At 46.5% G+C, this 12,181-nt stretch overlaps 1 protein-coding gene and 1 pseudogene across 3 annotated transcripts in view; one reads left to right on the forward strand and one right to left on the reverse strand.

Annotated features, from left to right (window-relative positions):
• Positions 1-7,700, forward strand: part of MTMR2 (myotubularin related protein 2) — a 68,270-nt gene extending 60,570 nt beyond the window's left edge. For both annotated transcript variants that reach the window (XM_085886695.1, XM_085886696.1), the window contains exons 8-14: positions 1,093-1,284; positions 2,268-2,465; positions 2,933-3,139; positions 3,391-3,483; positions 4,074-4,187; positions 7,136-7,312; positions 7,403-7,700. In XM_085886695.1, the coding sequence (XP_085742821.1) occupies positions 1,093-1,284; positions 2,268-2,465; positions 2,933-3,139; positions 3,391-3,483; positions 4,074-4,187; positions 7,136-7,312; positions 7,403-7,561 (1,140 nt within the window). In that variant the 3' untranslated portion in view covers positions 7,562-7,700. The remainder of the gene's footprint in view (positions 1-1,092; positions 1,285-2,267; positions 2,466-2,932; positions 3,140-3,390; positions 3,484-4,073; positions 4,188-7,135; positions 7,313-7,402) is intronic.
• Positions 7,701-7,951: 251 nt separating this feature from the next.
• The window catches only part of LOC147025586 (uncharacterized), a 50,105-nt pseudogene continuing 45,875 nt past the window's right edge, over positions 7,952-12,181 (reverse strand). The window contains exons 5-6 of the transcript XR_015059583.1: positions 9,499-9,567; positions 7,952-9,382 (exon numbers count right to left, since the gene is read on the reverse strand). The product of XR_015059583.1 is annotated as an uncharacterized LOC147025586 (transcript). The remainder of the gene's footprint in view (positions 9,383-9,498; positions 9,568-12,181) is intronic.

The following is a 12,181-nucleotide window of genomic DNA, read 5'->3' on the forward strand; positions in this document are numbered from 1 at the left end:
GGCAGGACAGCTAGCAGACAGAGCAGGGAATGGGTGGCCGGGGGGGGGGGGTAGGGGAGACTGGAGTGGGGGGGGGGCGAGACGGAGATGGTAGAAGACAGAAAGACCACCGACCCACCTGTGGTGAGAGAGTAAGAGGTCCAAAGACTCAGCCTCATCACGGGAGATACCAATGATCCAAAATGCCGTTGTTTCCACAGCGTGAAACCCAGAAAGGTGAGAGGCGGGAGCACCAGCCAGAGGAGAGGGCAGTACTCCAGCAGACTGCGGGCGAAAGCTTTGTGCGTGGGCAGGAGCTCAGGTTGGCCGAGGAAGGACTTTGCATGATGGAGGATTCCCAGTCGGCGACTGGCTTTCGAGTCCAACTTGGAAATGTGACTTTCCCAGGAAAGATCATGGCAGATCGTGAGACCCCGAACCTTGAATGAAAGGAGGATTGTTGAGAAGGTATACGGGTGGAGGGGGGTCCAGATGGTCCTTTCGGAGAGACATAGTGAGAGTGTGAGATTTGTCCGGATTGAAAGAGATTTTCCACGTGTTGGACCAGTTTGTGATTTTATCCAGATCTGCAGTGAGTGAAGAAGCTACGGCATGCCGGTCTGAGGGATGACAGATTGCACGACAGAGGGTGCAGTCTTCAGCAAAGAGATAAAGAGGATTTTCCAGCGAGTCAGAGAGATCATTGATGAAAATAAGAAAAAACACAGGTCCCAGAACGCTGTCTTGAGTAACTCCAGCCTGGACAGGAAGAGGGGATGAGAGAACTCCATTTAGGGCCACACGTTGGCTGTGACAGGAGAAGAAGTCCACGAGCCATGAGTGGAGATGTCCTTGTGTACCATCGGAAGAGTGTTTGGTGAGCAGGGCAGGGTGCCAGACCATGTCAAAAGCACGTGATCTGTCCAGGAAATGACAAGTTAAACTCGATTGAGATTGTTGCGCTGCATCGACACCGGATTGTTTGTACTCCATTTTGTTTACAATGCCTCATTGTTTTCTTATTTTAATTTTCCCTTAATTCCCTTGCGATCTCTCCACCACAGCTTTTTTACCACATTGCCGTGCGTCCTCCTCCTCTGTCACCGTGTTTAGGTGCTGTCGTGGCTGCACCCGGAGAGCCAGGCCGCGGTGGTGCGTTCGGCACAGCCATTGGTCGGCCCTGGAAACGGACGTCGTTGCCGTGACGATGAGCGTATGCTTCAGGCGATCATGGATGCCAATGCGCAATCGCATAAACTTTTCATCTTTGATGCTCGCGCACACAACAACGCCCAAGGCAACAAGGTTTCAACTTTGCACATTTCTCTCTCTCGCTCTCTCTCGCTCTCTCTCGCTCTCTCTCGCTCTCCTGTGGTCCCTTTTGCTGGTAATTTTGTTTGTATGTGAAGAATTCTGGTTGGCCAGAGGTTAATCAATCGAGTGTTGTACGTTTATTCTATCGTAAAATGGAGGCTTGAGGGAGAGCAATATGTGTGAGTGCGAAGAGATAATGCACTGACATCGATGCGGTAGGAAACAGGTGGACACGGGACTTGCTTGCAGGTAGGAGTTGAGTAGGTTAACGGGAATATCAGACATGTCTGTTGTATATTGTGCGTGTGCGCGTGTGCGCAAGCGCGCGCGTGTGTATTATGTCTGGCTTCCTTCCTGGGATGGGATTGCAGTGCTGTCATCGGTCGTTATTTTGATTCGGGATGGAAGATGCATTGAGCAGGCAATTGGATGCTGATTTTAAATTGAGACTTAATTCGGATTTCGTCAGAGGAGTCTGCTCCAGAACGATGCTCTTCCTTAATGCGCTCATTCGAAGTCCCATGTGAAAAAATCTCTTATGGTTAACACCTTGTCGTCTCATCGTTTTAAAATTTATAACATCTGAGCTTTGCCATTCATCGGCTCATCCATTCGCCATTCCCTCAGCAATGTCAATGTGTTTCGCTCTTCTATGGGCCAACACGATGTACGTTCGGATTGGGAAGTTCACCGGTCGGGTCGGGCCTCTTGGCTCGCAGAATGCCATGGCAGCCTCGCCATGGATGGTCGTGGTGGGCCTGACTCCTGCTCATGAAAAAGTATTGAAACTTAGGGACAGAGAACGAGCGATGACCCCTTTGAGTAAAAGGATTGCATCTCAGGTTATCTTCCCATGAGAAAACAATTGGTTGCACATTAAAATCCATTAACCATTGCTATTTGAAGTTGAATTTTTTTTTTCTTTTCAAAACCATACCCTTTAACCCTGCTGAAAACATCGATCCCAATGCAAGGCCAAAGGTGGGGGCTTTGAGAGTGAGGAGTCTTACCCGAACGCCGAAGTTCACTTCTTGGACATCTATAACATCCACGTGATGCGAGAGTCTCTGCGTAAGCTGCGCGATGCCGTGGCTGCGTTGGGGAGCGGAGGGGACGGCGAGGCACGCTGGCTGTCCAACCTCCACGCCTCCCATTGGCTGGAGCACGTGCGGGTCGGTGGCAATCTATTACTAATTTATTTTATTATTTACTTTACTCTCATCCGTTACATGTTCCAAAGGCTCGTGATGAGGATCCCAATTGTTATTGTGATTGTGATTTTGACCAATCCTTCTCTGTGTTGGTGTGATTTATTGAGGAATTTGTAAAGAAGTGTTTTCAGTCAGGAGGATTATAAAAAAACGAAGGCACCACAAACTAGTACAGCTGCTCGATCGGCAAGCTAAGGTGTGATATGTTGACCACCAAATGTGGTATTTGTAAGGAAGATGGCTGGCTTTGTTTAAATGAGCTTTTTCAGAGTGTGTGGTACTGCATGGTGTAAGTACAGTATGTACGTACGTACGGTTGAAAGCTGAGACTTGGAAGCTCCCGGTGCGTTTCTTAATAGTCATGCTACGCTCGTAAGTAACCATGACGTTGCCGTGCGTCGACCGTCCCTCCATCGCTGTCATTGCAGGTGCTGCTCGCGGGTGCTTTGCGAGTGGCGGACAGGGTAGAGGGAGGTCGAACCTCGGTCGTGGTACACTGCTCAGACGGTTGGGATCGAACGACCCAGCTGGTCGCCCTCACTCAACTGATGCTGGAGCCGGAAACTCGAAGTCTACGTGGTTTTGAAGCGCTGATCGAGAGAGAGTGGCTTGGATTTGGACACAAATTTGCTCTCGTATGGATTTCCTTTCACTACAATTTTGCATCTCGTTACCGTTACGTTTGTGTGTGTCATCATGAATGTATGTGAGCAACCTCGAGCTCTTGTACTTTGTCTATGTTTCTGTCCAAGAGTTCAAAATCAGGGCTGTAAAGTATTTCTGATGGCACGAGCTTTAGCATTCATCATTTTTGTTCTCATATTATGGTGGTAGTTTATAAATTTGTTCATTCCCTCTTCCATAATGTTTTATTTTATTTGCACAGCGAGTTGGACATGGTGACAGAAACCATGCAGACTCTGACCGTTCACCGCTCTTCCTTCAGTTCATAGATTGCACGTGGCAGCTCACCCAGCAGGTACACCATCTTCAGCACACACATCTTCAAACGTCCTCTCCAACTCTCTCACTCCCTGATATCTAATCCAGGAGAACATCCTCCATTTTAATTTATTTATTCAGTTGTTTGTATAAAAATTCAAGGCTCATGAAAATAGCTCGAACACTGAATGGATCACGACGCAACAGATCAAAAGGAACAGGAGAAAGAGAGAGAGGGGAGACACACCGACAGCAGGGTTGAACAAAATAGAGGGAGACTTGGACAAATAAGGGATGTGGGGAAGAATTGAGGGGTCAGGAATTGTCAGGTTGTGTGGAATGAGGGTAGCAGGGAAAACATTATCTCATCCAGGAGGCCCTCCTCCATTGTCTAGTCTGTGACACCTTCCCCACTTATCGAGTTCACGAGGCCCTCTTCCTTTACGTAGTGGAGGAGGCTCTCCTGGACTATCTCGACTGGGACACCTTCCCCAATTTTCTGGTCCAGGAGGCCCTCCTCCCTTATTTAGTCTGAGACACCTTCCTCCCCCTTCCTGCCACTTCTTCCCTTTCCTGGAGTCGATGAGTTTTACTGTGCTCATGTGTCTTTATTTCCTTGTACTTCAGTTCCCAACTGCATTTGAGTTCAATGAGGCATTCCTCATCACTGTGCTGGACCACCATTACAGCTGCCTCTTTGGCACTTTCCTCTGCAACAGTGAAAGCAGCAGGCTGATGCAGGTGAGACTCATTAATGCCTCGTGTCTACGAGCACGTTGTCATGGCACATCCCACACGAAGCATTGTGTGCCAGGAATGCAGGAAATGCATTAAGCAGTTCATTGTTTTGATTAGGACACAGCGTAGTTAGGGTTTGCTCCTTTCATTTCTACCAAACACCATCACGTCCTTGAGCCATCAAGGGAGGAATGTTGCATTTAAGCTTTTGTAGCTACAGATTCATAGAACACCATACCATGTGCAGTCTTGAGAAAAAGGACGTGAGAAGGATCTTCTAGACTCTTGCTTTGTGTTCCGAGCACAATGTGTGTTTCCTTCAAGCTGCCATTTTGTTTCAATCACAATCTAAGCTGAGAGAGCGAGCGGAATATTTGACCGGTAGAGGTGGCGTAATATTTTGTCCTACTGCTTAACTGGAGGCTTTTGGAAGTGCCAAAAAGGTGATTTGTGTTCTCGTGTTAAAATATATAATTCCATTGAAATAAAATAAATATTTCAAAGGCTGCAGATGAAAAATTTAAACTTTTTTCGAAGTTTACCACCACTGATGCAGTGTCTATTATACCACCCAATCTAACATGTTGCATCAGTTCTTCGTGCCTGTTGTATGTGTCCTTTATAACATCTTTAAAAACAGTAAGTTTCCATTTTGAATGATTTTCAATTTTGTTTGACCACCAGAATAAAACAAGTACCTCACTCCTCTCTGCACGTGCACAATTGGGATGAGATTCCGAGCAATTTGCCAAATTCAGAGCCAAACGACTGTTCAACTGCAGATGCACATTCCAATTTGTGTTCTACATTTTTCAAAATATATCATTCAACTTAAATTGAGTTGTTCCTTGATCATAGACTGACTGACGTCTGTAGACAGACAGACAGACAAAGTGAACCAACTGCTGAACCCCGCTTTTCCGCTTCGCATGCACGGTGAAAAACAAGGATTAAAAATGCTCAACATGGACCCTTTATCATCTCGCAGGGATAACGTAACGTGCAGCAAGTGCTTCATCAAGGTGTTGCTGCCATCTTTGTGCAATGCTGTGCTGAGGACTGTCCTGTCTACCGACATAGCAGCACCCCTTTCATTCCGTTCCAAGAAATGATTCGATTTTGGTGAAGATCCAAATCCGGATCTGGGTCCGAGAATTATTTAATTACCTCCACCGCCGAAGGTGGAGGGAGTTTATGCTTTCACCTCTGTCTGTGAGCAGGATCTCTCAGAAAGTTGTGGACGGATTTGGACTAAACATGGTTGACAGGCCAGGTGTGTGACGAGGCTGGGTTGATTCGATTTTGGTGAAGATATAGGTCAACCTGGTGTTGGCTTAACGTTAAGGGTGGTGGCTTGGGATCCGAGGGTCCTGAGTTCAAGTCCCATTGGCTGCCGAATTAACACCAGGGGGTTGACTCAGCCTGTCATCCTTTGGAAGTCAGCGAAACGAGTACCAGTGTAGCAGCCAAAAGGTTGCACACGAAGGGAAAGGGGTATCGACGGATTTATTCAAATCTGGTGTTGGTCTGGTGCAGGCATGATGGCCGAAATGGCCTCCTCCTGTGAAAAAAAAATCCTTGTAAATTGCACGATGTTTTAAAAAGTTCTGGACGAGTTATTACAAAGCTTGTTGAACAAGTTGGGTTGGTGACTAGTACAAACCGATTCGATTTGATCAAGGTCCGGATGCAGATCCGGCCTATCAGTGGGATTCAAAACGTAAACTGTTCAGCCTGATGGAGGTAGCGCCGTACCGAGTGCCGTTCTAGTTAACCTCCGCCATCGAAGATCGGAGGTTACTGTTTTCATATCACCCCTTTCTGTTTGTTTGTTTGTGAACAGTATTACGGAAAAACTCCTGGACGGATTTCGACGAAACTTGGTGGGGGGGGGGTTAGGTATGGTCCAAGGTCATGCCATTGGATTTTGGACTTGGTCCCCTCCCCCATAAAAAAATAAAAATTGTTGGAGAAAATTTTTTTTTTTGCATTTCTACATGTTTTAAGTGATTTCCAACCCCCCCAAAAAATTGTTAGAGAAAAATTTTTTTTTTTTTGCATTTCTACATGTTTTAAGTGATTTGCAACCCCCCCCAAAAAAAAAATTGTGAGAGAAAAACATTTTTGCAACTTTTTTTCAACAAAATTTCGATTTCTACTTTTTGCATTTCCACATGTTTTAAGTGATTTCCAACCCCCCCCAAAAAAATTTTTTGAGAAAAAAACTTTTTTGCAACTTTCTTTTCAACAAAATTTCGATTTCCTTTTTTTTGCATTTCTCCATGTTTTAAGTGATTTCCAACCCCCCCGCCCCCCAAATAGAGAAAAGAACTATAACTGTCAGCACTGTTGACATCATATTTAATGAATAAGATATAAGGTTCACTTGAGTGACCCAGCAGTATTGGCGGCAGAGGTTTTGCACTCTCCCGAGTGCTCCCCCTCAAGTTTATTAATGTTTCACTCCCCATGCACTGACTCAAACTCGTTCCAAAGTAACGCTTGCAGGCTTGTACCTCCTCTTGTAAAAGTCAAGCCTTTTTTTTTTTGTTAGATTCCAGTAAAGGCTGGAATGCCGACCTCGTCACGCTTGGTTTCATTTTATCCATATTCAGAAATACAAATAATATGATTGCACATCATAATTGTCTTTTGTGTTTGATGGATTTTCATCAAAGTTAATTAAACAATTGTTTTTGTTTACCATTCCATTAACCTTCTACCATCTCTATCCTCGGTTCCATCGTGTCCCATTCCAGCTTTCACATTCGATCAACTAGTCACTCAGACTTTCACACAAACTTCATGTCTGTAATCAACAACCTTCCACCAATAGGTCTTTCAATCCCAAAATATTCTTTCTATTCTTTCCCCAAAAATCCCAAAATCCCCCCCAAAAAATCCTTCATAAGCTTCTTCATCTTCTTTCCATCTTTACCCTTCCACCTCAGGGCGTCCCATCCGGGACCGTGTCCCTTTGGTCATATATCAACACTCGAGCGGTTGACTTCACCAACCCTTTGTACGTACCTCGCCCGCGACACGTGATCTACCCTGCGGCGAGTCCCCGACACCTGCGCCTCTGGAACAGCTATTATCTCCGCTGGAACGCGAACCTGCAACCACAGGTTTGTGGGTGCTCACGTGCCCGTCGAACCGCAAAATGATAAAGGGACATCAGAGACGATTTGACCAAAGTCCCTCTTTTTTGTCCACAGGCAGTCCCTCCTCAATGCCTTCGTGAGCTTTTCGCCCGTCGTGCCGAACTGCAGAAGCGCTTGGAAGAGTTGAGGAGTGAGGTGGACGGAGGAGCATTATCCTCGACAGACAAGCCCTCATCGCCCCCTCACACCCCCTCGATCCAAAGCATGATGTGATTTTGAGATTCCAGTAAAGGCCGGAATGCTAAGCTAGTCGCACTTGTTTTTCATTTGTACCCACTTTAACCCCCTCCCGCTCCCCTCAATAATGTCTTGTTTCATGTAACTTGTAAAGATTAAAGTCGTTAAAAGGTAAGTGTCGCACTTTTCTTCTTCTTCTTCAATCCAGTGCCTTATTTTTTTTATCCCAAATGTTATTGGTCTCTAACAGTGCTCAGGACTTATCCTTTACCTGGTGGTGGATCACATCCAACCTGGACGTTTCCACTTTACCTTTGCTTTCCATTTGAAGAACCGAGCAGAGATTTGGATTGTAGAGTAGGTGGGACGGAACGAGGGACGCTGGCAAGTTTGGGATCAAGGAATTAAACACCGATACATAAACCATTAGACACATGACAACTTCATTTATTTTCACATCAATTGAACGTGCAAATAACCACCATTTTAATCACTGCACATGCTTACTTCCTCGTCACACCACACCACACCACACCACACCACCAGACACATAAAATCCAGCCAGCCCAACCGCCACAACACACCACGTCACACCATGCCGAGAAAAAACGAGGCGTCGGGTTGGAGGAGGAGGGCGAGGGATCTACGATCGGATACGTTACAGGCACCAAGCCGTTATAACATCGAACTGCGACATCTCTACACACAACCACCGACCTACAACCACCGCTTTTTCTACACCTCACGAACAGACGTCACAATGTCGGTCTCCACACGAACTGAGAATTTTTACCCTTATGATTTTTTTTTATTATTTCCTTTTGTGTCCTTTTTTTAAAATTAGTTTTATTTTTATTTTTTTTAAATAAACGCTTCAGACAAAACGGTTATAATGATCTCCACATCACCCGGACACAACACCCTGTGCTGGTGTAATCATTGGGAGCGCACACGAGCATGATGACCTCACAGATTGCTCTCAGTATGACGGGCTCATTTGTTCGTAACAATTTGGGCCTCGATGAGATACAAACCCAGAACCTTTGGGTTAGTGCTGGATGACGACTCGGCCGAGTTAACCCTGTCCCCGTGGTTAAACGGGCACGACGTTTGCTTGCAATTCTCCAAACCGCTAATTCTTTCGTCGAATGGTATCGAAACACAGATGGGAGTTTGAGTGTGATGCTTGGAATGGTAGGGATGGGGGAGGGGTGTGTGTTTGTGTGATTGAATGGATGAGGGACTGCTAGTGATGGAGGAATAAAGGTAAACTGGAGAGGCTGATGGTGGGCACTGAGGGTTGGGGGAGCTCTTTGAAAAATTGATTCAACTCTTCCCACTCTTACATTTTTTTTTTTCCTCAAGCCTTCTCCAACGTTACCTGACCGTTTCAGCTATTGCCCACCCCTGCGACCTTGGCCTCTGGTGACCCGACCTTATCGGCCTCTTTATTGACCTCGGGGGTCGTGACTTTCACGGTGGTGGCATCCGGAGACGGTGGTTCAACGGGAGCTTCGGGAGCGGGAGTTGGATTTTGAGTAAGAATGGGGGTCGTGACTGCGTTGCTAGGAGACCCAACAGTGGTTGTCATGGTGACACCAGCGGTGGTTGCTATGCCAGTGGTAGGGGAGCTGGTAGAATTAGCAGTGGGAGTTGTGGTATTTGTTGAAGTTGCTTCAGTCGTTGCATTGCCATTTGTTGTGGTCTCAGTAGTAGTTATAGCAGCAGCAGTGGGGCTAACTGTTGTAGCTGCTGTGGAAACGGGAGCAGACGCCTCTGTGTTGTTTATGGCTTTTTCAGCCTCTCCTTCGCCCCCCTCACCAGCTGCTGGACTGGTGGTCAGCAAGGCACTTGTGGCTACAGAGGATGTAAGGGAAAAGGGAGATGATAAAAAAATGTGTAAGAGTGTAGGGCATGCAGTGCTGTCAGGGTGGATGGAATGATAGAGGTAAGAGTACAATGGGTTGTCTCACCATTTGGCCCATCGCTGACTGTCCCATCATCTCCCTCCTTGGTATTTTCCTTTTTTTCACCATCTTCTCCTGAGGTTGTGATAGAAGAAGAACACAGTTCTATGGTTGTCAATGTCTATTTGATAAGGACCGATTGTATGGTGAGTGGTTGAATTATCTGGAATATGATTCACAGCATTTTTGATAAACATTCAGACGATCAAATAGAGACGTGAGCGGCCATTTGATTGACACAAATCGAGACTTTTTAAGCATTTCACCTTGACTTGTCATAACAGCAGCCCCACAACTCGTACACCTGGTGCACTCTGCGCCGAAATGATATACAGCAATCAACAACAAACTGTTTGTTGATTGTTGTATATCATTTGAAAGGTTATTTATTCAATTACCTGTTCAAGGGTGAATCAAATGTGCATTTCTCATGAATATTCATCTGAACAAAGTCATGCAGTCACAATGATAAACAAGAAATAGAGCAATCCGAGAGGATCTGCATAGGATCTGGGTTTCAGCTGCTACTCCTCCACCCTCTAACCCATCCATGCACAGCCAAGTGAGCCTTTTTCAAAAAAACAAAAAAATAACCCACATTCAAAAAAACAACAATTCTGGCTGCCAGACCATGTGTCTGATCAAGTTAAAATGTAAAATATATATGCTCCATCACTCCTCGGTCATAATTGTGAAGTTTCACATCGATCGATGAAGTGGTTCAAGACAAAGAATTTTAATTATGTCTAACAAATCGTTTTCTATCAATTATTCAGGAACACCCCGGTATCACCAAGGCTTAAGGAACGTGTGTGAAGTTTTCCCTCGATCTGTCCAGCTGTTCTGGAGAAGAAAATTTTTATGGTAAATCCAATATGTCTGCCAAACCATGTGACCGATAATGTCATAGGTGTGAACATTTGTCCCTCATGGATAGGCGGTCATTGCTGTAAAGTTTCACGTTGATATGTTAAGTTGTTTGAGCGGAGATTTTTGAAGGCTTTTTTTTGCTTTTTTTTATACAGCGCGGGGACATCGCGCTGTTATATAATTGGCTATTCTGTCCTGTGACTTCTGTCACACTTATTGTTGGGTGTGATTTGGGCGGAGATTGCCGGGTGGATCGTGGGCGGAGGTTGCCGGGTGCATCGTGGGCGGAGGTTGCCGGGTGCATCGTGGGCGGAGGTTGCCGGGTGCATCGTGGGCGGAGGTTGCCGGGTGCATCGTGGGCGGAGGTTGCCGGGTGCATCGTGGGCGGAGGTTGCCGGGTGCATCGTGAGCGGAGATTGCCGGGTGCATCGTGGGCGGAGATTGCCGGGTGCATCGTGGGCGGAGATTGCCGGGTGCATCGTGGGCGGAGATTGCCGGGTGCATTGTGGGCGGAGATTGCCGGGTGCATTGTGGGCGGAGATTGCCGGGTGCATTGTGGGCGGAGATTGCCGGGTGGATTGTGGGCGGAGATTGCCGGGTGGATTGTGGGCGGAGGTTGCCGGGCGGATTGTGGGCGTAGGTTGCCGGGCGGATTGTGGGCGTAGGTTGCCGGGCGGATTGTGGGCGTAGGTTGCCGGGCGGATTGTGGGCGTAGGTTGCCGCGTGGATTGTGGGCGGAGATTGCCATGTGGATTGTGGGCGGAGATTGCCGGGTGGATTGTGGGCGGAGATTGCCGTTTGGATTGTGGGCGGAGATTGCCGGGTGCATTGTGGGCGATTGCCGGGTGGATTGTGGGCGGAGATTGCCGTTTGGATTGTGGGCGGAGATTGGTGGGTGCATTGTGGGCGGGGTTAATGCGGAAGAGCGACGTTTTTTGTGCTGAATCGTTTTCTGTGTGACGCTGGAAGTTGATTTTCTGAGCGGGAAGTGATAATCTTCCTGTTCCGTGAGTTGTTGACGCGCAGCGTTGTAACTCTCGTTCTTCATTGTTTTTCACCAGAAGTGTTTTTAAAACGTCTTGTGGAGGTGATTTCTTCCTCTTTTTTGGTGACAGAAGTGGTTATTACAGCGCGGCGACATCGCGCTGTTATATAATTGGCTATTCAGTCCTGTGTCTTCTGTCACACTTATGGCCGTGTACGTCCCTTTGATCTGAGGGCTACAAATATAAAATTGTCCAACGTCACAACTCTTCCCATCATGCATGCTAATTCACCGTGTCTACATTTAAATGTTATAACTGCAAAATTGTTTCATCATTCTTCACCTTTTACTGCCCCCAGCCACGTGATATCGAAGTATTCGCTTCTTGTTTTTTTTGAACAATATGTCTGTCGAACTGCGTGACCATTTTTTTTTCTGTCGAACATTTTATCACAGGATGACTCTCAAAAATGTTCATACTGATCCGATGTTGCATTCTGCATTTGCAATTATATAATGAAGGCACCTATGACGTCATAAACAAATCAAATTTATTCTTCATGAGGAACCCTTGCCGTGTGCCAAGTTTCAATTTTTTCCTTGGTGCGCTTTCAGAGATACAGAGGTCCAAAGTTTTTCTTTTTTCTCACATGGCTGTCACACTATGTGACCTATTATCATCTTCTTCTTCTTCTTTCGGCTGCTCCCGTTAGGGGTCGCCACAGCGGATCATCCATTAATGATCCGCATAGTGATTTGGCACATGTTTTACGCCGGATGCCCTTCCTGACGCAACCCTGGTCGCCTCTTACGACACAGGGATATGGTACACCT

Source organism: Eptatretus burgeri, chromosome 6, assembly GCF_056783735.1.
Source record: "Eptatretus burgeri isolate ZD-2024b chromosome 6, Ebu_testis_v1, whole genome shotgun sequence".
NCBI lineage: Eukaryota > Metazoa > Chordata > Myxini > Myxiniformes > Myxinidae > Eptatretus > Eptatretus burgeri.